Source organism: Drosophila yakuba, chromosome 2R, assembly GCF_016746365.2.
Source record: "Drosophila yakuba strain Tai18E2 chromosome 2R, Prin_Dyak_Tai18E2_2.1, whole genome shotgun sequence".
Classification (NCBI taxonomy): Eukaryota; Metazoa; Arthropoda; class Insecta; order Diptera; family Drosophilidae; genus Drosophila; species Drosophila yakuba.
Window position 1 is genome coordinate 8,915,363 of NC_052528.2, and position 26,852 is coordinate 8,942,214.

The 26,852-nt window shown below is 41.8% G+C and overlaps 1 protein-coding gene and 1 long non-coding RNA gene across 8 annotated transcripts in view; both read left to right on the top strand.

Annotated features, from left to right (window-relative positions):
• LOC6529772 (protein sickie) overlaps positions 1–26,852 on the top strand; it is a 169,403-nt gene that overhangs the window by 68,533 nt on the left and 74,018 nt on the right. For all 7 annotated transcript variants that reach the window (XM_015196934.2, XM_015196940.2, XM_039373006.2 and 4 more), the window contains one exon: positions 173–343. In XM_015196934.2, coding sequence (XP_015052420.1) covers positions 173–343 — 171 coding nt within the window. The remainder of the gene's footprint in view (positions 1–172; positions 344–26,852) is intronic.
• Positions 350–2,838, top strand: LOC120321176. Its single transcript, XR_005560766.1, has 2 exons — positions 350–2,121; positions 2,478–2,838. It is a non-coding gene; the product is annotated as an uncharacterized LOC120321176 (long non-coding RNA).

Consider the following 26,852-nt stretch of genomic DNA (forward strand, 5'->3'; position numbering starts at 1 on the left):
GGCCGAAAGGCAGGATTGCTAATGATATCCTGATAGCCAAATTGCTAAAAGACTGCAATTTTGTGCAGCACCAGGGGACAGCTGGGATGGCTCGTCATAATTACAACTTCAATGCACCATTAGGTTGCCGTTTATAGAACATTTAAATTCATATGTTTTCATCTCCTTTTAGATATACACAGACTGGGCGAACTATTACTTGGAACGTGCCAAATCGAAAAGAAAAGTCACAGATCTCTCCGCCGACTGTCGAGATGGTCTCCTTCTCGCCGAGGTTATCGAGGCAGTTACCAGCTTCAAGGTGCCCGATTTGGTCAAGAAGCCAAAGAATCAACAGCAAATGGTAAGTTGATATCAAACTCCAAAGAAGAATTCCACACTTTTACCAGTGGAGGGGCAAACCTTGGATAATCAATATATTTGCACGTCTTGCTCAACGAGAAGACCTCTCCAACCATCTAGAATAATTTGAATTAAATGTTAACTGCAGGAAAAACTTCCATTAGGCAATGACTAGCTGATTTTCTTTGGAATTTTGCTCATTTACCGCACCACTGAAATGTCCCTGGAAACGTGGAAAAATCTAAGCGTTGATTATTTCATCCGCAAAGGCTCATGAGTCACTCCCATTTTTTGCGTTAATTGTTTTTCACACGACCAAAAAAACCAAATGGAAATGGAAAAATGGTGAAATGGTAAAACAGAGGGAAAGCGACTAAAGCCAGACCATTATCCGGCATATGCAAATGCCGGTTCAACGTGAAAATATTCCACATACACACGCTCGCCCGCTTTGAGTGCGGTGTGCATTTGAAAGGTGGATCCGTCATCCGCCGTGTTGGCTGTACCACGGGGCGTATGACAAACTTTTTCATCCGTGCTGCGGCGGCAGCTCCACAATTCAGTTACGAGTTGGAAAATGATGATTTCCGCCGCACTAAGCAATTTGGCACCAGGTGCCAGTTGCTCCACCGTTTCCTCTGATTGAATTGGGTTGATGACAACGATTTCGAATCTGCAGCAGCGATGGCTGCACTTCGCTGCAGTTATGAAATTAAAATTAAAATTAAAATTAAAAAGTTTTGGTTTTTTGGGCTCCACAAGGATGCCTCCCAACTGTGAATTTTTCCTGGTTTTTCTCCTTTACTTTTCTGTCTGCTACGTGAGAAGATTGCCCAAAAAAGCTTTCGCTAGGCTCTTTCAGCTTTTCAGGAGCAAAGACTCCCTAAGGCTTTGGCATATTTTCGTCGGTTTGCGCTGATTCTGCGGCAAGTTCATTGCCGATATATAAACAGAGACTGAAAGCGGGTCCATGAAATAAAAATTTATTTCAACTTTGTCAGTTTTTGGTTAGTTGACGTTTTGCATATTAAACAGGCGCCAGGGACTGCGAGTTAGAGATGCCAGGAGACAAAGTCTTTGAGAAAATGATAAGCTCAGCTAAACGTGCGCCGTTGTGGCACGTGATGCAGCTAAGAAAATATAAGAATCGAAAAAACAAAATCCGAAAGCAAAAAAGAAATAAGAAAAAGAAACAAAAAACGTGGAAAAATAGCTGACAAATTGCCAGCGAACTTGCCCCAAAAGTGGGCGTGACCGAGTCGCGTTGACGTATGTGACATGGGCGCCAAATTGGGTTTATTTGAGATGAAGAAGCTCGAAGCCATGCAATGCATTGCATTTCTCTGTACGAGTATATATACACTTCCATATAGTTGACGAGCAGGAGCTTGGACTAACAAACTCAATTTGCCAATTTGCCGTTCAAATATAGACGAATAAAAGAATGCAATAAAAAATATATCCAAAATTAGTAGGTAGCATGCGAATTTTGTGTGTTTTTTAGATGGTCGGGGGAACGTTTATACGTTTAGGTGCAAGTTTATGATTGTGTGGTGAATGGCAAACTCGTTCCGCATCGAATTGCAAATGCAAATAACTGCTGGCGGTACCGGAAAATACGAAAATATATTTGCATGTCAAAATGAAATTCCCAAATTAAAACCACCTCTGTTAAAATGTTGTCGCATTTGCTTAGCTATTAATGTATGTGCAACTTATTAAAGTGAGTTGTGAGTGCAATCTCTTCATTTGAATCCTATACCAACTGGTGTTAAAAGTGTAAGTCAAGATTAACCTCTGTAAATTTGTTTTAATTGCATAAAACGAATAATTTTTTTTAATTTTATGAACCATTCTTGCCCCATTTGAAAATGTAACCAATTTCCATTGATTGCAAAATGCTAGTTCTGACATGTGGTTTCCATTGATCCTGTCCTTACAACTTCATCATTCATTACCCTAACTAGAGCCCCCCGTGGTTTTATACCTGTTGTGTGACCCCTTTGCAACCCCGCCACTGCCTTAATATCCTGGACTCAAAACAATGGCCATGCGCTGTCCCGCTTCATCGCACTATTCGTGTTTTCCGTTCCAAAGCCAGCAAACAATGCATTTGAAAATTTTCCCATTTTCAGGCCATTTTTTGTTGCGAACCGGCGACTTCTCTTCTTTTATTTCCCCATTTGCTTTTCATATTTGCATGGCGAAATGAGAAATCCACGTGGTAGCCGGGACGCAAACCAGGTGCAGCGCTGCCAAAAGGAAAAACCTCGAGGAAAGAACGAAAAACAGGACGAAGAACAAGGGAATCTGGCCAAGACACATTTGAACAAATTCAATAAAAACAAATAACACCGTGCTGAGTGCATTGAGTGCAGACTAAAGTAAATTTTATCAACTTTTAAATCAAATATTAAACTTTAGTTTGCGTTCTCCTTTCTTTGGCGCGTGTTTCAGTCCAAACTTTGTAATAAACTTTTCCTGGTCTTTTCTCAACCATCTCCACCTTTTTTGCGAGCCAGCTTACTTTTTGCCAGTGCAAACTTTACATGAGGGTTTTCATTGCCGTTTTTTCGCCCCTGCAACACGTAGTGCACATTTTTTTCGACTTTCGCAACGTTTTTCTAATGAGTGACGACGAAGGAACAGGGAGCATCTGAAAGAGCCGAAGGATCCGGGCTGGAGTCAAATGTGGCTAGAGCCGCAGCGAAAAATAAAAAAAGGAAAACGAAACTCTTGAAAAATCAGCGAAACGTAAAAGTGTTCAAAGTCAACTTTAGCGACGGCACTTGCCAACGCGTAGGAGAAAACCCGAAAGCCAAAGTTTCCTGGCATCCAAATTAAAGGCCGCAGAAATCGAGTTAAAGGCGAAAGGGTTAGAGCGGTGGCTTAAAGTTCGCGAAAACTGAAGCGCAGTTTGAACTGCACTTCTATTAACACGAAAGAGTTAACAGAGTCGTTAAAATAGTTTGTGTACGAATGCTCTTGCTGTTTTCCATTCCAAAACTGACCGGCTTTAGTAGCCAGTCTTTGGTCGTTTAATTTTAGTTTAATTTATTTCCTCTGTAAGAGAACTCGTGGAATTAAAGATCTATTTTCATATAAGCCAAATAATTGTCATTGGTCACATCCAACATTTAGATTTTTCTGCAGCAGGAATATGGGACTTAAAGAATTTGCTTCCAAACTCTTCACTTTGTCCTTAAAGTCCTGCCTTCAGCTGAGTCACTGCTGTTACAAAGAGCAATTTGTGCAAATTTACTCAAATGAATTTTACAGCGCTACTAATTTGATTTCCACTCTCAAGCTAAACAAAGGGAACATGTGGGTGCTGCAAGTCGAAAAGGTAAAATAGTACATACGAGCTCGCACATAAAGATTTTCCCAATCAAGTATGTAAATAACGGACGGGCGGAGTCTTAAATGGCAAATTAAATCAAAATAAGCACATGCTGTGTCTTACATAATTGCCCGTCTTGGTCCTTTGTCCTTTCATCCTGTCCTGTGCAGGCCAAAAGCTTCTGTTGAAGCCATTCTTCGTGCATTGACTACGCTTTGCTGGAGTTGTTGTGGGTTTTTCCCATAAGCTGCTTGCAGTTATTAGCAGCAAGCAAACATGAATAACAACGCACAGGCAATTATTATGTAATTAAACTAAAACAATAGCTCAATTTAATGCGCTTGACTGATTTGCCCCTCGCAGAAGACGAGCCATTGTTGCTTCAGATAAATGCCCTGATTGAAGTGCGATTCGAGAGGTTGAGGTTTTCGTTTCGTCTTAAATCGATTTAGGTGCTTAAAAGTTAAGTGATTATGCAAGGAATAAATATCAAATATTCAGATGGACGGCTAAAATGAAAAATCATCTTGTGGCTTAGATACAGATTTTTACTAGCTTAAGAGCTTTGCGAAAAACAAAGGGTATATTAGTGAAATAAACGGTTTCTGCATGGATCAATAAAAGCCGAAATAAATTCCTGATGCCCAATCAGACTCGATCTTTTTAAAAAATTACTGCTCGCATCAGTTTACATGTCGAGGTCCACTTAAGATAAATGCAAATGCATAAAAATTGGTGCAGCCCAATTTCCACCATTGGTTACCGTTCCGTAAACCTCTTTCGATGGCTTTCCCGTCTCCTCACCTGTCTGTGCTCCTGTTCAATGCTCGTAGTTCAATGGAAAAGCTTACGTCTGCTCTATCTAAAATGAAATCTGCTTAGGTGGCAGGTAACTAAGGATGGGGATACGGATTCCTCTACCGCTTTCCCCTGCCGCATCGAGGATGCGGCATCTGGCCCCAAATTGAAGTTCATTAATGCAGCAGACTTGGATTTATTTTTAGGGAAATTCCTCTCGTAGCCCAGATACCGTATACCATATACCATTTTCTCCTTCGTTTCCCTGCACCGTTTCCATGGTAAACAATGCATAGTTTTTATGGCTCCACATTAAAGTTTACAATGCCACAATTGCTGGTCGGGGCTAAGCTTTTCTGTGTACATTTCAATTGGCTAAATATAGTCGACTTCGGCTTGCACAATCTTCCTCAGCGGGTTAAGAAAATAAAATACAAATTCAACTGCGCTTTTTTCTGTGTTCTGCAATTCACAATTGGGTGGCAAAGGCAAAATAGGCAAAAAAAAAGGAAAAATAAAGAATAACAAAAAAGTTTTGTTACCACAAATCAGGCGGTAAAAAACTTTCTGGGAGGCCAACTCAGGCCCTTTTGCACGTGCAGCATCCATAAATTCCGGCTCGCAAATTAAGTTGTACAAGAAGAAAAGCCTGGGAGATGGGTGGAATAGTAGGTGGAAAACTGGGTGCCTCGTGGGTGGGGCAACCAATCAATGGCTGCGCCTTCTGTTGCATAAATTAGTCGCGGCACGTGATCCGGTCAGGGAAACTTTCAAGTACAGTTGCCGCACTAAACTTTAGCTATCCCGCCACTTAAATGCCAATTCTTTTCACTTAGAAATTACAACTGTAAGCCTACTTTAAGCGGCTCCCATATGCCATTGGGAGTTATTGGTCAACAGAACAAGTGCTCTTGATTCCCTTGGCAAGTTTGTTCATCATACGCCATGTAAGCCGGGGGTTGGCCAATTGAGCCATCTCGAAAACTATAAGGCCACAACATTATTTCATTAGTTTGTCCTGTTGCCCTGAAGTGCTCTTGCAGCAAATTAGAGACATTAACTGCAGTATTCAAGTTGGCGACTGAAAGTTTCCAAATTGCGTTTGGATGCTGCATGTGGCACTACCAGCATTTAGAAGCATAACGCTTAAAACGAAAAAGTTTGACACAGAAAACATTTTAATTGCTCAAAATATGTTTTTTGATAAGTGTTTTTTGTTTTCCTTCTCATTAAGCCTCATTTAAATTGGATTTTTGAACTAGTAGTTATTAGTATTTTGACTGATTATATATTTATTTACAAGCAAAACAAAAATACATCCAGGTACTAAATAGTCCGGACCATACTAATACAATTGCTTAACAATAGCACAAATACTCGACCCTTGTATTTATGTGTTTTATTTATTTTAAGGGTATATTAGGAGCGCACTTCGCAGTTCATTTGATGGATTTTCTGTGTTCGTTTTTTGGCTGTTCATTCGTCAAAGTTTCGCCAAAGCTTTCTAATTACAAATGTAAATCCCCCTTCGGTCGTGTGTGTTTCTCTGTTTCTGTGTGTTCGAGAACTTTGTTTAGCTTTTCCACCAGCTCACAAGGGGAGTGCGGCGGGAAATCCCCTGTCTGGTACTTAGCTGTGGTCGTACTCGGTAATTGTCATTGGGGGAGTGCAGAGTGCAGAATTCAGAGCCGAGATCCCAGTTCCCAGTTACCAGTTCCCAGGTCCATACCCAGTAACGAAATCGGACCAAGGACCCCGACCAGTCGGGGAATTAGCTCCACTGATAACTGGACTTGGACAGATGTTTGCCCGTTGTCGCCTGCTGGGCCAGTTGACATGGACATGGAAATGGAGAAATGGGGAAATGGTGAAATGGACATGGCCATGGTCCTTGGTCTGGTCCGATCCAGTCCGGTCCGTCTGGATTTTGTTTTCGCTGCGGTTATGGTTTGGGCTCTGGCTTCCCAACTGGTTGTTTGGTCAACAAACAAAAGCGGAAGTGAATTACACTTCAATTGGCTGGCTAAACTGCTCAAAGTTTTGGCCCAAGTCCAAAATGTGTAATGTGTGGAAATACATTTCTATTTTTGGTCCGCTTTTTTCGTGAGCAACTCTTGCCAAGATTCACGCACTTAATTAGACACGGGCCCCACAGTCGATTTGGGTGCCTCTGATGCTCCTCTAATTGCACTGGTTCCTCCCCAAAAACGACTTCAAAAAGGCGGAACATAGCATCGACCTCATTTCGAGTGCTCTGCAAGATGATCTATCTAAATTTAGACAGAGATGCAGACTTCCAAAGGCCTCTACAAATACTTATATATACATACACTTGGCAGACTTTGCTCTTTGCCTACAGGTTGACCCAGCCGACATATTTCTGGCTTTCAGTTCGGCCCCCGATTTTTTTAACTGTGGCCTCTTCTCTCCAAATTTATGTGCAGCGAACTTCTTGTTGACATCATTTTTGGAGGCCACAGCGAGAAGTTCATTGCAATTTATCATCGGATTTATCATTGGATTTTGTGGAATAGCCACCCACATGACTGAGGTTTGGCATCGCTGGGGTTACAAGGGATCTTCACGATCTGCGGAATGATCTTGGAAACCAGCATGTCACAATTGTTGGGAGATCTTGCAATTGAAGGTAAGGTTGGGACTTTGATATTTAGCGAGTTCACTCAAACAAATAAACAATGGTATGAGAAATAAATGAGGTATAAATAAGGATGTATAAATAGAATACTATACGAAACTATTTTCCAAATCTAACTTCTCTTTAAACCTACATATGTTTTAATTACGTGACATTTAAATTTTTTGCAAGATTTTTGATGAGGAACATATCTATAAACCTTTTCTATATTGTTATCAAAACACTGAAAACTAAATATGTATATTTGAATAGTTGAATAGTGTATTGTTAAAGTCCAACCATCTTTTATTTGTCTTATATTTGGCGATGCGACCAGTTCGTGATTACCATATAGATTTATCGACTGCCAGTTTTGCCATTCATTCGGCGGTGGTTGTGGTTCTTTAATTGCCAGTTGACTCGCAAGTTCGCTGTGCCATGTAAAACTCAACTGAAAAGACCGAATTGCACAGACAACTGGCCCACTTTTTAATTCGGCTCTGTTCTTTTGACATTGTCTTGCACGTTTTTGCAATTATAATTTATGATACTATTGAACTCGTTGATGGTTCGATGGGGAATTCATTGAGGGAACTGCGCTTGCGATCGCTAAGATTCTTGGAGACTTGGGGACTGTGTCGGAGTTTACGAGTCCATTCAGGAGAACAAAAACAAGAGGTGATCCATCAAGACAAAGATATACACATGCACATACATATATGTATGTTCATGCGTACCTCTTTGATGACTTATTGAAAATTCCATTTAAAATTTGTTTACTCATTGCCCCCAGAACGATGTAGCAGACAGTAGAGTGCTGTCCCTCTCCCACACACCCCCACAACTGTCAAAAAAATGAAATCAAAATTGAAGAACTGAAATGTGTTTATGTCTGGGCTCGAAAACAACAACAAATACAATCCAGCTGGTATCAATTTTGTTGGGCAACATGTTGCTGAGAAATTAACTACAATTTGTTGGGACTTTGTTGCAGGACTTTCGAAAAACTAAAAAGATATTAGTAAAGATATGAAAGTCGCGTACGCAAGAAAGGAAAAATCTCAAACTAGATACTTTTTCTTGAAAATAACCATAATCTAATAATAATAAGCAAAATAAGCATTTTTTCATGCCTTGTGGAAATCCCACCGAAACGGTCAGCACTGTCTGCAACATTTCCCTGGCAACCTTTCCCAGCGATCCCCAGTCTGGCAACATTCCCAAACCTGTCTGCAAAATGTTGCTGTTGATTAAACAGCTGTGCGATCGTTCGATGACAAACAAAACAAAGGCAAAAACAGATGAGCCGACCCAAAACAATCGAACGTTTGAGCCGAAGTCGAAGCCGAAGTCAGCCGAAGAACCGATCTTTTGCCGGTTACGAGTCAGTAGACAACCAACTGTTGCTCGACACAGTTGTGTTTTTCGTCGTTTGGCAGCGTCGCGTTCGTAGATCCCTTCGAACTCGGTTACTTTTCGCGGGAACTGAATAAAAACAAGCTAATAAAATTGATTGCTAATCAAAAGCAGATGATTGGCCAATCCAGAGTGCAAAATGACGTTTAAAACGAACCCCAATTAGGGCCTGAGCGCGAGTTTTCTGCCAGTGTACAGTGCTGACTTCATGCAAATCTTACCGATGATTTCTCAAGCTTGAAAAGGAAAAATTCATTTCATTTGTTTAATTGCGAACGTTGATTGCCTTAAATGTGCACATCGTACATTCATATTTGTGCGCGAATTCCGCAATAGATGATATCAATTAAAAATTTCGTTCAAGCGTCTTTGTTTTTTCGCTGCTCCAATTAAGCTCAACCAAAAAGAGCTGAAATATCCAAACTTAAAAACAAACAAGAGGAATGAAAACCATTTTGTGCCATCGACGTATGCAGGTCAAGTAACCTCAAGTGGCTAACACACAACAGCAGCCAGAAACCCGAAAAACTGAAGAGGTAAATGAAAATGTTTGAGCCATTCCCCCGTGCTCCCCCTCTCTTCTAACCAAGATATTTATCAATTTTACGTTAAATTAACATCAAATCATCATAAACAATGCGAGGAGCCATAAAAAAGAAGGCATGACACCCCCGACCAGGCCAAAACTAATTATCATGACACAACTGTCAAAAGGTGAAGGAAAACCCGAAAGCCGCTGGCAGGCGCGATTGCCACGCCCCTTGTTAGCCTATCGTCCTCGATCTCCGCCCTTTGCGTCCTGTTAGCCACGTCATTTTTACGACTTTCCCTGCCTATTGTGAGCCTATATACCGATATATGTACATACATACATGTGTGCCTCCTTTCGGCTCACCTTTTTACCCACATACATACGCACATCCACATGTACATCCATAGGTAATTTTTGGCCTTTGTGGCTAGGCGTGTGCGGCAAAACTTCGGCTACGTGCCCATCTATTCCGGCTAAAACCGGGGCACAGCTGCGCCGGACCAGTGGCGTAGTGTGAGCCACGGGGGCCCCGTCCTACTGTTCCACTGCAATCGGTGTGAATGAAGGTGGTCTTTAAAAAGGTAGTGAAAAGAATGTGAGTGCAAGAAAGACCATGGAGGTCGGTAGGTCAATTAGGATTTCAGCGATATGAAATCGGAAGAAGCGGAGTCGGTTTCACTTTAACATTCTTTAAATGGCCATCGCGCGTATACATTATAATAAAATCATATAATGAAGTAATATTAATGCAATCAATTTACAAACTCAATTACCTTATTAAAAAACCTTTAGTTGGACCCTAGCCCCTCTTAGTGCCACATATCGCAGCCACTGCCGCCGATTCCACTCTGAAAGTGCTCTTCGTACATAAAATTACCTTTTCAATCCCATTTGCCTGTATTGTCGGCCAAGTTTATTGTCATTCTATTGCCCCTTATTGTCGCCGTGAATGGTTGCCCCTCGGAGGTTGACAATAAAATGCCCATTCCAGCTACAAATTACATAATTATTGCTATTGACCTTTGTTGAGGCAGGGGCTTATTAAATTTCGTTGAACTAATCCCCCCAAGAGATCTCCTCTTGGGTGGTTTTTGGCCAGATTTTGTGTGCAGTTAACGTGATTTTGTAGAGCTTCCCGCTGGGCTTACTAGGAATACGAAAAGTCAATGGCTGGCTATCTGTCAAGATTGTCCGATTACCCGGTTTTTTTATTTTTTGTAGGAAGATATCTGGCCGAAAGTTTTGGCCAACTAATGAGCTTTTATTTATCACTGACACAGCGATGAGCTTAGGCCACGGCTGGCGATTCATCATCATCCGTGGATGGCTAATACCGCGGCTTAAATCCAAGCCTAAGCCACCAAATTGAGCGTTTAATTGAGCCCGACTTGCCCCTGCAACAAGCTGTCACAGTGACTTGGAAGTTTATTAATTTAACAAGATTCGGGCGGGTTACTGGCTGGCAAGTATTAAATTTAATTTTCGTCAGGCCGCCGGATCCGTCTCTATTTAGTGGGGGTTACTTTCCCACACACCCACCCACCTATGTGCTGCACAGCTGACAGCTGGTTGGCCAGACGGAATTAGGCTTTTGTCTAGCCGGATAAATGTTGAAGCCGCAGCCACGAGACAAACGGCTGTTGCAACGGCCTGTGGACTTTGGCCCGCGGGCCAATGAAGTTGCAAAGTGGCAGTGGCAGTGGCTGTGGCTGTGGCAGCAAAGCTGGAGTTGCTCGGAGGTGAGTCATCGTGTGCGTCATGTGTTCCAAACTGGCTGAGGAATTGGATTAATTGAGACTTCCACGTTATAAGGCCGAACAAGTGTGATCCAGCATGCCAAGCTGAAGTTACGGGGAACTGAAATTAATCCTGAAAGATGTTAACTTCTGAAACACCATATGTCAACAAAAAGGAAACGTACTTTTTTGCAGTTTTTAATAAAATATGTTTGTGGTATATATTAATGCTGTTTATTGTGAGCTATTAACAGCAAATGTTTGAGTCTTTTTTTTAAACAATTGAAACTATTATTATATATTTAGGGCTACCTAAGAAATGTTTGCCAATCTAAGAAAAAGGGAAATCATTTTGTTTTGTATTAATAGAGTTTTGCAGGGTAATTACAATGGTTTGCCAAAAAAGTTTATCGCAGCTAACTTTGCTACAACATTTTTTCAAGCGAACTTTTTCATGTCTAGTTTCGCCTGAGCAAAGAGAAATTTAAATTGGACAGAAGACCAAATAAAAAACCTCTTGCTAATCGTCGGAGCGCATTGTCACGTTAGTTACCCATTAATGCCAAAGGCGAAACTTGGCCGAAACACAGGCTTGTCAGTTGGTTTTGTCTGTTTCCGATTTGCTACTCAATGGAATGGCAAATGGAATTCTGTGCCTCGTGTTTTGGACCCCTCCTAACAACTTCCGCAACACATTTGTCCAATTTGCACACGGCAAACATTGCTCTAAGCCCGATTGTTCCCAATTATTGCCGACACAAGCTGGTGGCCACAAAGGCGAGGAAAGTATTTTTCGATGCCATAAATTGCGTTTGCCAATTAGATGGAGGCAGCCCAAACCTCTATTAGTGGGTCAGTGGCTAGGGCCAGCCCAAAAACTAATTGCAGTCCTTATTAGTTTGGGCTGTGAGTGTTAAGTTGAAAGTCTAGTACTTCGAAAATAATTCAGTACTAATTTGAAAGTAATGCATTTATCATCATTAGGAGCGTAAACACTTTAGAGCTTGAGTTATTAATGAAGGGAGCAGGCAAATTGGGTAGATGTGAATAAATTATTTCAGAGTGTGCAATGCTCTTAAATTGCCAATTAAATATATATAATTCAAGTCTTAACGGGATTCTGCATAATCTGTAGTGTGCTGAATAGGGCATCATCTCTGAAACTCGTGCTATCGCTAAACTGCGTTTGATGTCTATATAACTTCATTGGAGGAGCTTTATATGAGACTGTCCCATACTCGATGGAGATTTCACGGAGATACTACCCAAACATTCTTTTAATATCTCATCATTAACGCAGCCCATTAGTTGTGTCAACTGGCTTCAAGCGCTTCCTCTGAAGTGAGTTTCGAAAAACGGCACGCGTTACTCGACAATCGGCCGCATTAAACACAAAATAAATCCATCAACGAATTCAGAACGGTTAGGTTCAAAGAACCTTTTTCGTCCCGACCGAATGTTAAATGGTAAACCGGTTCCGTGCTCAAAGGTGACTCAGTTTGGCTGCAGTTGGTGGCCAGTTGGTGGTCATCCACATGGCTGGCCACCTCACACTCGCCCATTATTGGTCTGCAGTCAAGGTCGCTGGTTTATTTGCGGTTTGTGTACTTTGTTTCGAGTATCGTCTGGTTAAAGGGCGTTAAGCTTTGTTTACGACCGGAATCCGAATCCGAATACGAATCTGAATCCGACAGCGGTTGGCTCTTGCGGCGTGCTAATTGTGGGGCATCAATAAAGAACATCTTTCGTGGACCGCACAGCGCGAGTCGGAGGATCCAAAGGATCCGCGGAGGACCCGCCGACACATAAAGAACGGAAATGGGCGCTACAAATTAGCACGGCTGCGAATGTATCGCCTTCTTGCTCTGGGCAGTGTGTGAACCAAATCGGATGTACCCTGTAGTTCGGGCATACAGGGCTGTAAGGCATCACGAGTTATACTGAAAGGGTGGCTTAACAGAGGTATGAATTATGCTTAATTAATGGTTTCAGTTTAGCTTATTTAATGGTTATTAATTTTATTTATTTATAACTGTTTATTTGTTTTATGGTTATTAAAGTGTTCAGAATACTCGGATCATTTTTGTTCAATATTCAGCTCATTCGATCACAATCTCTTGACTCCCTATAGTGTTTCCTGGGTGGCCACAACAAATTTCTTGACAAAAGTAAACAAATTATTGATTTCATTTATTTTGGCTGGGGGTTATTTCGTTTCGGGTTTTCGTTGGGCTTGTTAGAGGGCCCCTCGATGGTCGATGGTCGGCGAACTTCAGTCAACAGCAGTTTTGCTCGGATTCTTTTTCGGTTTTTACTGGTGCGCCGGGGGCGAAACATTGGCCAACTTCGTGGGCGAAATTCACATTAATTATATATAGGACTCCGGCGAGGAAGTTACTTTTTAGGTAGCTCAGCTAACCGGCAATCAAAACACGTTCAATAAAGACTAGAAAGAATAAGAAGACATTCGATGGTAGCTCGAAAATCAGATAAGACAAACGACTGCGAATCAGGCGGAAACTCTTCAAAAACTCAAATGTTTGCCATTATGGTTGAAGGTTGGTTTTAGCTAAAAAGTGCATCATAAAAGTAAAGTTAGGTAAATTGCTGCTAATATATGTATAATTTGTGGTTGCTGTGCAGAAAAGCCTTGCATTGATTTGAGTTAGCTTGTGGTCGGAAATCTATTAGCGCATTTAAGCGAGCTGTTACTGCAAGTCCTTTCAAACATTTTCCATCCAATATAAAGCAACGTGGTCCCTCAATTCCAGCTGAACTGAACCAAATGGCTTAATTAATTGCACGTGAATGATTTACCCGGGTAAAGAGGCTCCTTCAAAGGAACTCGGCTCAATAGATAGCCGTCCACTCAATCAGTTGAAGACGCACAATGGCTGCAGCACGTCATTTCCCTGCAATCCTGGCCACTCCTCCACTCGAACACCAAGTGGGCCAGAGGCCCATTCATTAGGACCCAACTGGGCTGACTGCAACTTCAGCTTCAACTTCAACTTGAACACAAAGTGCCGTCCAACTGGAACTGCAATCAGCAGAGGCAGACGTGCCTTATCATTTATCGCCTCGCCCGACTTGCATTTTATTGTTTGCCACTTTGGTTCACACTGTCACTCGTCACTCTGTCCAGATACGATGGTCTTGTATTACTTTTTGGTACGTGCAGATTTTGTTTTATATCACTTCTGCGCTCCTCGCCTTTTGATTGAAGAAGCGCAGCGGAAATGTCAACCGGCAGCAGCATAAACACAAACATAAATCTCAATGACGATGATGATCGTACCGCAGATTACAATGCTGCTGATGATGACGACGACGATGGTGTGATGGTCTGATGGCACAGTCAAGCCACCCACATGTGCAACCGCCTCCGGTTGCATGGCTTGGCCATTTCCCATCCATCTGCATCTGCATCTGAGTTCGCAGCTGCGCTCTAAAGTTTCCATTTTAGCCTGTTTAGCATAAAATATTCGCCAGAGATTTGACGAAATCCAGGCGGATGCCCACGCAATTCTATGCGCGAATAGATGGAGTGACACAATTTACAATTCGAGGAATTCTGAATTCTAAATTCTGAGTTGCGCGAACTGAGTAATTAGACATACGGATTGGGGATTGGCCGAAATGCTGTTTTCCTTTTAAGCGAATGACTAAGACGTTGCAAAAATCTTGTCCATAAGTTATGACAAAAATAAACAAAAAACCAAACAAGTAATCACAGGACATAATAAACAATAAAGTAGCTATCTAATGCCTGTTACAAAATTGATTTACTGCTCTCCTGAGTACCTTTCGCGTTATTAATTGGTTGTATGGCTTATGGTCTTACTATTACTCCAATTATTTTCCATTTCCCAGCAATCGCTATAATGCACTACAAAAGTAAGTGAGTGATACATAAGTGGGCACCGTAGTTGAGAGTCTTTCCAGTTGCATTCCTCGATGCCTGATTAACTCGATTCATTTGTAAGGATTGCCTTTCTTCGTTTTCGGCTGCATTGCAAAGAAATTGCACGCAATCAAAATATTGATTGAACACATTTTTTAACACGACAACTCTTATTTCGTTCGAAATTAACAAGGAAGAAAGGTGCTTGCCCCACTCGCCTCACTCGCCCCACAGTGTGCCCCGCCTAAGAGCGACGGCCACTCCTTGTTTTTCCCGCCAGTCGGTCACGCATTGTGCGGTCATAAATCTTGCGGCAAAGGCGTTGAAAAATCGCAAGAAGTAAAAAGTTGAACATGGCAACAGGCTGCGCCTTCGAGGCGATCTTAGCCTGGCCAAAAGGCGCCCTCTTGCCATTGTTATGTCAGGTCCAATAGGGAATGGGAATGGGATTGGGAATGGGATTGGGAATGGGAATGAGTATGGGAATGTGAAAAGCAATTTCGACTGCCGCTTTACATAGTCTGCAATCTGGTTGATGACTTCATTAGCAGGCGACAAGTTTTCACTTTAAAGTATTCAAGTGGCGGCAATTAGCCACGCTTCATCGGCCAACAAATCAGTTCGTTGTTATGGTTATTACTTGTTCCCCATACGATTTCTAGGCGCTGTTCGTTTACTGCAGCATTTGTAGTGCAGTAGAGACGCTCATTGAGATTGACAGGAAATCATAAGACTATAATTTGCCCCGCGTTTGTTCAGGCTAATTGAATGCGAAGAGTTGGGTGGAGGCCCAGTAAGCTAATACAGATTGGCAATTGGAAACATTAGTTTTCTATGTCAGCTTTTTGAAGAGAAAGCACATGTATATTTAAAACTCGATCATAGAGCTAACATCTGTCTTTCGGCAACTATTGGTTACGTGTCTGCCAATCCGACACTCCCAAGAAAAGCTGCCATTTTACTGTCATTACTGCATTAGCACACCATTTCACCTCTGTTTCGCAGGAGAACTGCGAACTCCGATAAAATCTAATTAAATTCACAATTGCCAACTAGTTTGCTGCCTGGATTTTGCAAATATTTGTCAGCTCGGCACGTTGCCAGCAGCAAGAAAAGCCGCATCCCAAAACGAAGGCACAGTAAATTATGTTTCGCTAGAATGCGAAAGCCAGATGGAGCTGCTTCTTGATCTCTAAACGTCTAAGCAGTGTAACAAAAAATTGTAAATTAAAATTGGAAACAGAGCTTAAAAAAAAACAAATATTTGTAAGTCACATATTCTGTTTGAAACATTTGAAACAAGAGATACAAAGTAATTGACTGATGTTAACTGATATTTTCCAAGAAAGTATTTTATAAATGTGTAAAGGTTTTGGATTGATCAATATAGTTTTCACAGGTTTTTTTCCGTGTGCGTTTTGGTGCCGACTCTCTGGCTACACGACGTTAATATTGACATGACAAATAAATTGGCCTGGTTGTGGGTTGGCGAGAGGGAGGAGATGGAGGGGTGGAGATGGAGGTGGAGGGAGCTACTGAAGCTGCAGCGTGCGGTTTGCCTGCCAGGCAAACAAACCTCAAAATAGTTTGGCAAAATTATGCATTAATGTCGGCCAGGTCGGCCTCCACTCCGCTGGGTATCTACGTGCAAATAATGCAGGTAAATGTGCTGCTCGTCCCAGTGCAGCCCATCCCATTCCATCCCATAGCATCTCATCCCATAACATCCCATTCCACCCAATCCATCCCAGTCCAATCCCCAATCCGAATCCCCCGGAATGCCGAATTCAGAGTTTCGAGTTGCGAGGCGAGACGAGTCGAGCTGGCCATTGGCTAATTTTGCAGAGTGCAACTAAACTATGCAACATTTTCGACAAACCAGGTTGATGTCGACAGGTGCCAAAGGGCATTCATTTGTGTGCAGTTCTAACGGCGCAATTGTCTCCGGAACTGTTTGTGCATGACTACCTCCGCCCCAGGGCAGTGGCGCAGTCCCTCCGAGTTGCAGGGGGGTAAATGGAGACCCTAGAGGACCCCTGAACAGAGTTACCTATTCGCATTTTCATCGGTTAGCGCAGATATAGTGCAGATTGGATTAGATACGATTCACAACGTTCCCGATCACTTATTAAAGAATTTCATGTATGTATTTTATGTATGTATGTATTTATCCTTGTATTTTAATCTGCATTCGGTTCCCCGGAATTCGAGGATGGTTTATGGATGGATTAAAACCATTTGCTCTTAGTTAAAAAGTATGTGTTTAAGTATGTCAAATGGGCTTTGGAAACCCTTTGGAAGCACGCCTAACTTTTAAACTATTACCAAACCTGGCTTTAATTAGATTTGCTATATTTTATATAGCCAATGCCCCACTGATCCCACTATAATTTTCTAAGCACCGCCCTTGACTGCAAGCGTGTTTTCGCATGAAAACGTGTTTGTCTGTGAAACTGTTGACAACTACCGGGCACAAATGTTAATTGCATTTTCGGCAGTTGTCAAACATGACCAGAAAACGCGTGTACCACGATTTTTCGATGCCCTCCAGCCATTTGAAGAGCTTTGCTCGTTAAAAGGCATATTAGGCTGGGAAAACTGGATTCCACCGACAATTTGCGTTGGCCATGAACTAGTCGTGGTCTTTAAATTGAATTGCCAACTCTGTGCGACTGTGTTCGGGGTGCTCGGGCAAGATGCAATTGTTCCAGAGCCATGGGAAAAACAAAAATAATTCATTCGCTCTGAGAACCATCACTCAATTTGCTCAGTTTATCTCGCAACTGACTGATGGCGGCCAGTAAAAAAGTTGTCAAATTCATGGGGTTTCAAGGGAGTAGCGAAGTGGAAGTGCTCTAGTATCTAGTATAAATTATGAAATAAATAATTTTGATTTTATAGAGAAATGTATAATTTGTTTTACTATTTTGAATATATTCCCCTAAAGTGTTTACTTTTCCATGAACTATTTATATATATTGTGATTCTCACGAGGGGCTGGGGAGACTCAACTGCAACATGCCAGGCACTGCACATAGATCTTCCACTCGAACATTAATGTCTACGGATACAGATGCAGATATATTTATATATATATATATATATTTCACGTATGCATATAGTTTTGCAGTGGCCACAACGCTTGACACTGACAATTGCACGTTGCGTGTTCAAGAGGAATGCCCCAGCTCATTGTCGCTGGACGCAGGGAGCTGTAGTCAGCCGACTGGCAGGCAGACATATAGACCGACATACAGACCCACCGACGGACGGAACAACGAACAGTTGGACATGTTAACAGGGGCGAAAGCAACAACACACAATAGCAATTGCAACTGCAACTGCAACTGCGAAGTGTCAAAGTCAAATATGCAAAAAACCCATGGGGAGCGGTGGTAAGGAACAGGGGAGGTTAAGCCAAGTTAAACAGTTGACAGCCGAGAAATGCAAGCTTCAAGGATACGTCCAGGCCATGCAACCTGGCATCTTCGTGCTACCTAGCTACCTACCAACGTCACTCAGGAACCTGCAAAGATAGCTGTGCGTGATGGTCTGGATGGGACCGACGAGTTGGTAACACGACTTCCTGGAAGAGCTCTTAATATGTGAGCCCTGATTTGCACTGATCTCCGATCGATCTGATCCATAATCTCAGTTATTCCTGTTGAGTTTATTCAGTAGGTTTTTGTACAATTATAAATATAATATAATAATAACAAATTTTATTTATTAAAGGGTTACATCCAGCTAATTATCGCAGTTTCAGCTAATCACCATTTCGCAGATTAAATTTCTCGCACGCACTATTTTTAAATGACATTTCCGAGCATAAAAAAAGTAGTATGCCTCTGTGAGCATTAAAACCGCATGTCAATACATAATTAATTTGTCAACACAACCGAACAGTTAGAGGCAGAAGAGTCTAAATTATGAAAATTGCATTTAAAATATTTTTTACACGCACCGTTTTCCGTGTCATCGAAGTACGAAGTTCTATCAAGCGACATGAAATATTCTGCGTTCGTGTTGCGTGGCAAATTTGATAAATTTTGCATGCGTAAGTTCATTATGCATAACAAATAACAAAAGGCAACCGGGGAGTTTGTGTTAAATGTAGCCTATAATTAAATATTGCGCGCAGCGACATGGCGAAATTGGTATATTGCTAGATTGGGAGATTGGTAGATTGGCGGAGGATTCCGTAGGCCAAAATAAACGCCTAACGCAATTTGACAGCGCAATTATTTAAACGCCGACGCTGTGGCATTCGTATCTTTCATTTTTCTGGCTGAAAAGTGCAAAGTACAAAAGCATTGGAAGTGACACACCTTGTACTCGAATCTGAATCTCGCAGAGAGGCGAGATTTGGCCTGTTGACTCGGCCCATAAGAGTAAAGTTATAAACGCCTTTGCTCGGAGTTCTAACGATTGCCTTGGGTGCTCGATGTTGTGGCAACCTATGATTGCTGACCTGATTTCGGGAATTGCTGATATAACCATTGCCTTAGCGAAAATCAATGCTTAGATCGATTATTTGTATAATTTCGAAAGCTCTTCGATCTTTAGACTTTATGATTCTGGAATGGTGTAAGTTAGGAAATACTCGAAATTTGTTTTTGAAATTCATACAAAAGTACGCGTTAATAAGTTTTCGCTTTCATACATGAGAGAGTAATTAATGTAATGGAAAAGTGCGTCACTAGTGAGGTCATTTGACACACAAACACTTACAATTTCTAAAATTCTTGGTTCAAATGTGTTTAAAACTGATCGGGCAGCGATAATTTCCCTGCCGTTTTGAGTGAATACATGTGCCTATAAATTAGCAACTAAAATTTCAGTCCTCCCGCACCTAATCAACTACAATTGTCCACGCGCTGTCGATTTGTAACTGCATTTGCTGACGGGTTCGACGAGTCGATTTACCTAATTAGCCATAATTAGCCATGTTCCCATCGCAGCCAAACCGAAACATTTTCTCGGCCATAAGCTACAATTGAGCTTTCCCAAGTCACGACTTCCGCTTGCGTTGGCCCTGTCATTAGCATGGAATTAGAAACGTTTCAAGTATTATTTTGGCCCATTTTGAAGCCATATTGGATCCGTTTAGGCCAGCGTTAGAGCCTAACGGCATTGCCCAGTTCGCTGGCCAAGTGGCAAGTGTCAAGTTCAAGGCACAAAAGAGCCGAAAAACAAAGGCGGCCAAACCGCCGACAACAATTGATAAATAAGTGAGCGATTCGAATGCTGATTGATTTCTGGGTCCCAAATTGGCCTGGACACCTGCAAAATGGAAAAATAACAAACCAAAAAAGCGGAGAGAAGCCGGGCAAACAAAAAGGGAAACGTAAATGAAATGCAAATAATACAATCGGTGAAAGGAATACTCGTCAAATGAAACCTCCGCACGGCGACACTGACACCTGTTCCAGCTTGTTTAGTTTCAATATTTCATTTGCTTGCACAGTCCATTTGTTTGTTTACATTTCGGAACCGCACTAGAATCGCTAAAATATAAACGAATATACTTTTTTTTCACGGAGTCACAGTCACAGATACAGAAACAGAACCTCGGATTCACGCTCGACTGCAGTTTTGGCACTGCAAATGCGATGAGAACGGATGTGCGATGTGACTATGTGATGTGGCACCGCAGCAGCCGAATATCATTTAATGAATATATCAAATTTTGTTTGAATACCCCACTCGGATTTTTATACCTGCCTCAGTCCATTTGTTTCGGGACTCTCCTACGTGGGGCTAAAACAAATTTGAATTTTTGTGGATTTTATGCCCAGCACGTTTTCACATTTCTTCGTTTGCTTGTTTTGTTGCTGTGCCATTTTATTTATGGGCCTCATAAATACATCTCTCTCTTAAGAAAAAGATACAATTTGAAGTTGCCAGAAGTTGATTACCATGTACAAGTACACTGCCTACCTCGCTCCTGTCACATGATAATCAAATGAGTCTAGATCCGACAAATGGCACGTGTTCTGCCTCGGAGGCTTCTAAAAAGTATTCAGATACTTGGAGATATCCGGAGACTTGCAGCTATCTTCTAGGCAATTTACCGAATATATAAAATATTGGTCAAAATGTGCAAAAATGCTTAGCCAAAATCTAAAACTTTATAAGAAGCTTAAAAGTCAGAAATATTTCTTGTCATTTATTTAGATTTAAATGATGTTAAAAATGGTGCCTAGATAAATATTTTATTTGATTGACATTGACATTCTGTCTATGTAAACGAATTGGTTCCCTTAAACAAACAACAGAAAGCTGAAAAAATATATTTGTTAAACGGTTTTTTACAGCTGTAAGCCCTGATGTTCCTTTTACTAATTAAATAACCGGTAATGCTACTTCAAATAAAAAAATCAACTGCAAAAGGCAAATCCATGTGCAAACTGCACAGGGCTTTAAATCAAAGCTCCTGCATCTAAACGCGCTTTGCAGTTGGCCATGTGTCGATTGAGTTTGGCGTGCTTTTCGTATGCGGCTCAAACAATGCCCCATTCATAAATAACTATAAAAAAAGAGAAAAAACGCTCAAACTCAAATCTCCGCACAAAGTATTCATGTAAATAACGCAGAAAAAGTATAGGAACGTATCTAACAGATACACGCGCCATAAACTTTGAAATCGTATGCTGTACGCCATTTTTCCCGCTTTTGCCCCCCTTTTCCCCTTTTGGCCAGATGAGCATGGCCATAAAATATCAATTTCGTTTTACTACAAACGCCAAAATCGAACGTAAACTTATGAGTCTCTCTCTTCGTATAAAAAGAGGAACCAAGCAGGCGAAATGTCGAAATAAAATGTATGCAGCGGGAAAACTAGTAAAGGAGTAAAGGAGTAATTGAAAAATGCATTGCAGTAAAAGAGAAGAAAAATGTATTTGGTAATATATATTCCGCATATTTCAATAGAATATATTTTGAATAGGACCAGAATGTATTACATGCGATTTAGCAAAAAACGGGGATACAAACGACGATACAACTCGGAAATGCATGTTTTTGACTGATATCCACTCCTCGTGAGTTTCTTTTTTCGCGCTGAACTACAGGAACAGATACATTTTAGGCTTATTAGTTTGAAAAAGTCATTTTAAAGTGTATGCCCATCAACTCGTCCGTAATGAAGCTCAAAAAATATGAAGCAATCATGTTTGATTTGTCAACGTAACCTCTTTTTATTTCAATGGCTGTCACGATTTATCATCGATATGAAAAAAGCTCACACTTTCAGAACAATCCATATTTTTCCATTGTCATTGTTTGGCAGCATGAAAATATTCTCGCTTTAAAGCTTAACACTTTTGGCCACATTCAACATTTTGTGTTTCGCTGCAGGTGAGTGGGCTTAATGACGTTTCACCGACACGCTGTTTGTATTGATTTTATATCTGTAAATTTGTAAAACAAACGAATCTTTGACGATTGTGCAAACAATGCAAATTGCATAGGCTGCTGATGCCGAGCTGGCCCAAATGAAATTTAAGCTTCAAATGTTTGCCATCCACTCTTTTTGGGCGTGGAAAGTCAGCGGCAACACAAATGACGGGTTATTAATTATTTGATTTTGTTTGCTGTTTCATGCATATTTATGGGCATATTTTGTGCTAACTGATTACGCCAACCAATTAGTAAGTTTGAAACTGCTGCGACCTGGGCAAATATTTCAATATTTCCTTTATTTTCCAATCGATGCAGCCGTGCATGAAACAAATTCTGAACGCATATTCATATTTGTAATTAATTTTACAAATTGGTGCTTTTGATCCTTGGCAACGCATCGCAGCCAATTGATTGCCTTTGCCATGTTTTGCCCAGAATCCAGCTTACAGTTCCCCCCAAATGATTAGCTTGCATTCCGTGTCAGCCGGGCAAATATTTTGACGCAACTTGCAATTTCTCGCAATCTAAACACTCGCATCGCAACGCGAAGGATAAAAATGAAAACAGCTTAGAGCGGCATCCGTGTTGGCTGTTATCCGTTGGATGTTGCTTGTTGGCTGTTGGTTGTTGGCGGTTGGCTGTTGGCTGTTGACTGGTTGATGCTGGCTGTTGGGTGGCAAAAGTGGGGGAGGTCGAGGTGGCAGGCGATACTCGCAGAGCATAACTTAAGGCGTAGCTAAGGCCAAGATGGTGTTGCGACCCGACAGCCCAGAAAACAAAACACCAAAAGAAGGAAAACTCACCCAATTGTGTGCCAATGGCGAATGCAGCAGAACGCGCTAACAGCACTGAGAAAAATCCATGGATAAAGTACATCAGCTAAGGAGCCTAAAAGTACGTGTTCTTGTGGCTTACCCATAGCTGAAGGTATCAGAAAATGAATTCTTTGGTAAACTGATTGCTTGGCAAAAGGTGTACACAAACAGATGTCCTCGTGAGGAGGAAAGCGCCTCCGATTTGCGTAAGTGCAACGTGGAAACACGTTCGCAGCGAATGCTCTTAGCCTGCGCTGCACTTTCTTCTTCGGACGCCTATTGAAGGCCGCCCCAAGTGGAGCGGGAGGTGGGGTGGAGTGGAGCGGCACCTTAGCATACCATATCTCCCAGGCTAATCTCGGCGAGGAAGGTGGGGGAGCCTTGGCCCAGGGATCCGGCATCCGGGATACGGGACACAAAATACGGAATACGGGAACAGACGTTCGAATCCAGCGGAGGAAATTGAGGGGCTTGCGTGCGCAATTTGCCTGCTTATACTTTCCCCATTTCCCCACCCAAAGCCCCCGGCTTATCATCATCTCGAGTTGAGACCCTCGTCTCTTTATGCACGTTTTATTTTTATTTTCCCACTGTATTTCTATTTAAGTTGTGCTGGCAGTAAATAATCATAATGCATATTTAAATTGTGACCGTGTGTGCTTTCCTACTAGTTCTGGCCCAGTCTCCTTCCCAGTTCTTTTGTCCTTCTGGCATTTCCGGGGCCACCATGGCCACCCATGGCCACCCATGGCTGCAGTTTTATTAAGACGCCTTTTAAGCTCCTGTCCTGGCTTTATCGATAATTTCATTTTCCTTTGCTACAGTTTCATGGGGAAAAGAAAGAAAATTCCAGAGAGACGAGTGTGTGGGCGTGGGCGGGGGAACTTAAACTCGAATTGGCCGCGCCTCATCCTGGAAATATTTTTATCGCAATCAATTTAATGCGCCGGAGCACACGCACTTTGCCAAAGGTCGCTATAGGAACGATTTTTGGGGAGTGGGTGGATTTCCTTGTGAAGAGAAGCCCTGAAAGTGATTTCGTTGCTGGCTGAAAAGTTGCTACAATTGCTGTGAATGCGCTGAAATCTTACTAAATATTTCAACACAGAGCAAAGTAACGATGTGGCTGCTGGGAAATTTATCGGAGTGGGAAGGAAGCTGCGGATGTGACGGAGTTTGCGTTGCGCAATTCCAGTGGGAGGTCTCCAGCGTCGAGTCTTTAGAAAACCATACAAGTTTCTTATTAACTTTATTGATATGAACAGGTATTAAGTTTCCCGGGACCACTTCGTTTGGCAGGAAGCAGTAAGTTCAACTACACTTGGTTCCGTTTACACTTCCCCTCTCTTATTTAGTAAGACAAATCTTAGCATATTGTGAAACTTTGTTGGAGTAAGTAGGAAGCAATTATAGAACATTAAGGGCGCACTAAAAGGATATAACTTTAAAAAAACGCATAGGAAAGTTGTTCATTTCAAGGGAACTTAAAACTTTAAACTTCATTTGAGAATGCCTCAGGTTGTTGTGTGTGCTTAACTACTTTGCATAACGTCACAGCTCATGAGTAAGAAATAAATGGCTCAAGTGTGGATACTTGACATAAAGAACAAACATTTCCGAACTTAAAGGTTCAAAGCCCTCCGCTGCATTCAACTTTCACTCGACTGCACTTGCCAAATTAAACTGGCTCCATCTACGCCATCTACGCTACTACGAATGCCCGGCTCTTTCTACGCCGTCTCCTGTCTCCGGCAAACACATATGTCCGGCAATTTCAATTACATTTCTTCACTTCAATCAAATTGCACTTTGCTTTGGCCTTTGGCCATCTCAGGCAGCCAAAAAAAAGCCAAATCGCTTGTGCAGTACGCGTGTTGCACTTGCAGTCATTCGTAAATTGAATTTACAGTTCAGTCTTAGCGGGCTCTACTTCTTAGCCGCCCCGGAACAATTTCATTTGATTTTTATTTTTTATTTTATTTCGCAATTCCTTATAGCCCCTTATCGTTGGAAGTCGTGACTTTGGCGACAATTGTCCCAAATCGCCAAATCTCGTATCGAACCCTTGTGAGTGCGACTGCTGAGTGACTGCTGTCCTGCCACGAAGGACACTTGAAATTATTGAAATTGTTTTGCCATTTTGCGCTGCCCTCCACACTCCACACTTCGAATTCCCAAATTCTCGAATTCCCAATCGAGAGGGTGTCTGAATGCAATTGTCTGTCTGCTTATCATTGCCCAGGAATTTTCTCATTCTGAGTGATTCGAAGAATTTGTGTGGATTTTGGTTATTGATTTCCGAATGCCAAGGAGTCTACTCAGCTGCTCGAGGATCTTTCTCGGCTGGAAAGTGTATGTGAAGTGTGTGTCTGAGCTTTTAATTAGTTGTTAATTGGTTTGGGGGAGCTTTGTCTCATCAAAGGGAATCTCGAACCCAGTTGCAAGTACCTAAAAACTTTAAGAAGATGAAATGTACTTATTGCTCAAACCGACTGAATTTAAAATAAATTAACCGATTACCCTTTTTTGTATTTGAGCTTAAATTTAATTCCACCATGAAAAGGTATATGCATGCACTCACGTTGCAGTGTTGGTAAAATTAACAATTTGCCGAGCAATTACTCGTTGCAACAATTCAATTTTTGGTTCTCCCACCTGACAGATTCACAGATTTAGTGAATTTCCATATTGTTTTTGTAGCCGAAATCGCAGACGAAAACACATATATTTCGCATTTTTTTTTATAATTCCTTTGGCCGGCGGTTAATTAAAAAAGGGGCTTGGCCGCGGGCTTTGGGGAAGAGGAGCAGACGCCTACGTTGATTTATAGCTATCGGCTTTAAAGTGTGTATAAATCAAACGAAATGTACATATGGTATTTTAAATGAAGTGACACACGGAACGGACTCATGAGTTGACTTCAGTGGGACGACATGATGTCCTGTTGGGCGGGCCACTCTTTAGCGCCATTAACAAAGGACTTTCCATGGCCGCAGAGCATTCGATTCTGGTCCGTTTGCCTTTTCATTTACGTCGTCTTTGTTGACCACTCTTAATCCTTTGGCGGAGCCTCGAACCGGCAAAGGAGATGCGCTCCGCATTCTGCGATAAATTCGCATTAAATGAGTGAGGCTGCGGGGAGCGGAAAGGGGGAAGGCAAAAGGACTTAAATACAGACTCACTGGCCATGGCCAGCAACACCAACTACAGCAAGAACACCAACAACAACACCAGCTCCAACACAATGCATCGAGTGCAATTCAGAAATTCTCTGCGCTTGGCACACAAACACAAAGATAGAAAAATCGAAGAATGTCAATAATGGCTGCTGCAGCTTCTGCCTCAGGACCTCGTCCTTCCTCGTCCTCCGTCCTTTCTCGTCCCTTCCTTGGAACACCCCGTCCAGTCGCCACCCTTTTTCGGCTTTAATGACACTGCATCCTGTGACAATAAGCGTCACTTGGCCAGTTTGTTGTCTTCATTTTCGATCGCGCACCAGGCACAGAGTTGAAAAGTCCCATCATATCGCTACAGTGCGCTCAAACGATGTGGAAAATGAAGGAAATTTCGCAAGGCAATGGAATACTTTGATATGTTCCAGAAGCACTTATTAATTTTCGCATTAAATGTTAAAGGTAATTGAATTCGATATTTTCTAAGAAGCATCAAATATATATATTATATTATGTCATATGGAATCCTTCAACTACTAAATCCTTATCAAGCTTACTCTTAAAAGCTATCAAATACACTGTAAACCACTGTTTACCCATTTGGAGGAAGGGTCATTGAGAGGACTCGCTTCCCAGTGCAATTGACAGCTTCAATGTGAACAATATTATTTGCATTTATTTTTCATTTTTGGGGAAAGGCAGTGAGTTTGCCTTGCGTTTCTCAATATTTCGTAGTTCAACCCGTTTGTAAGTGGGT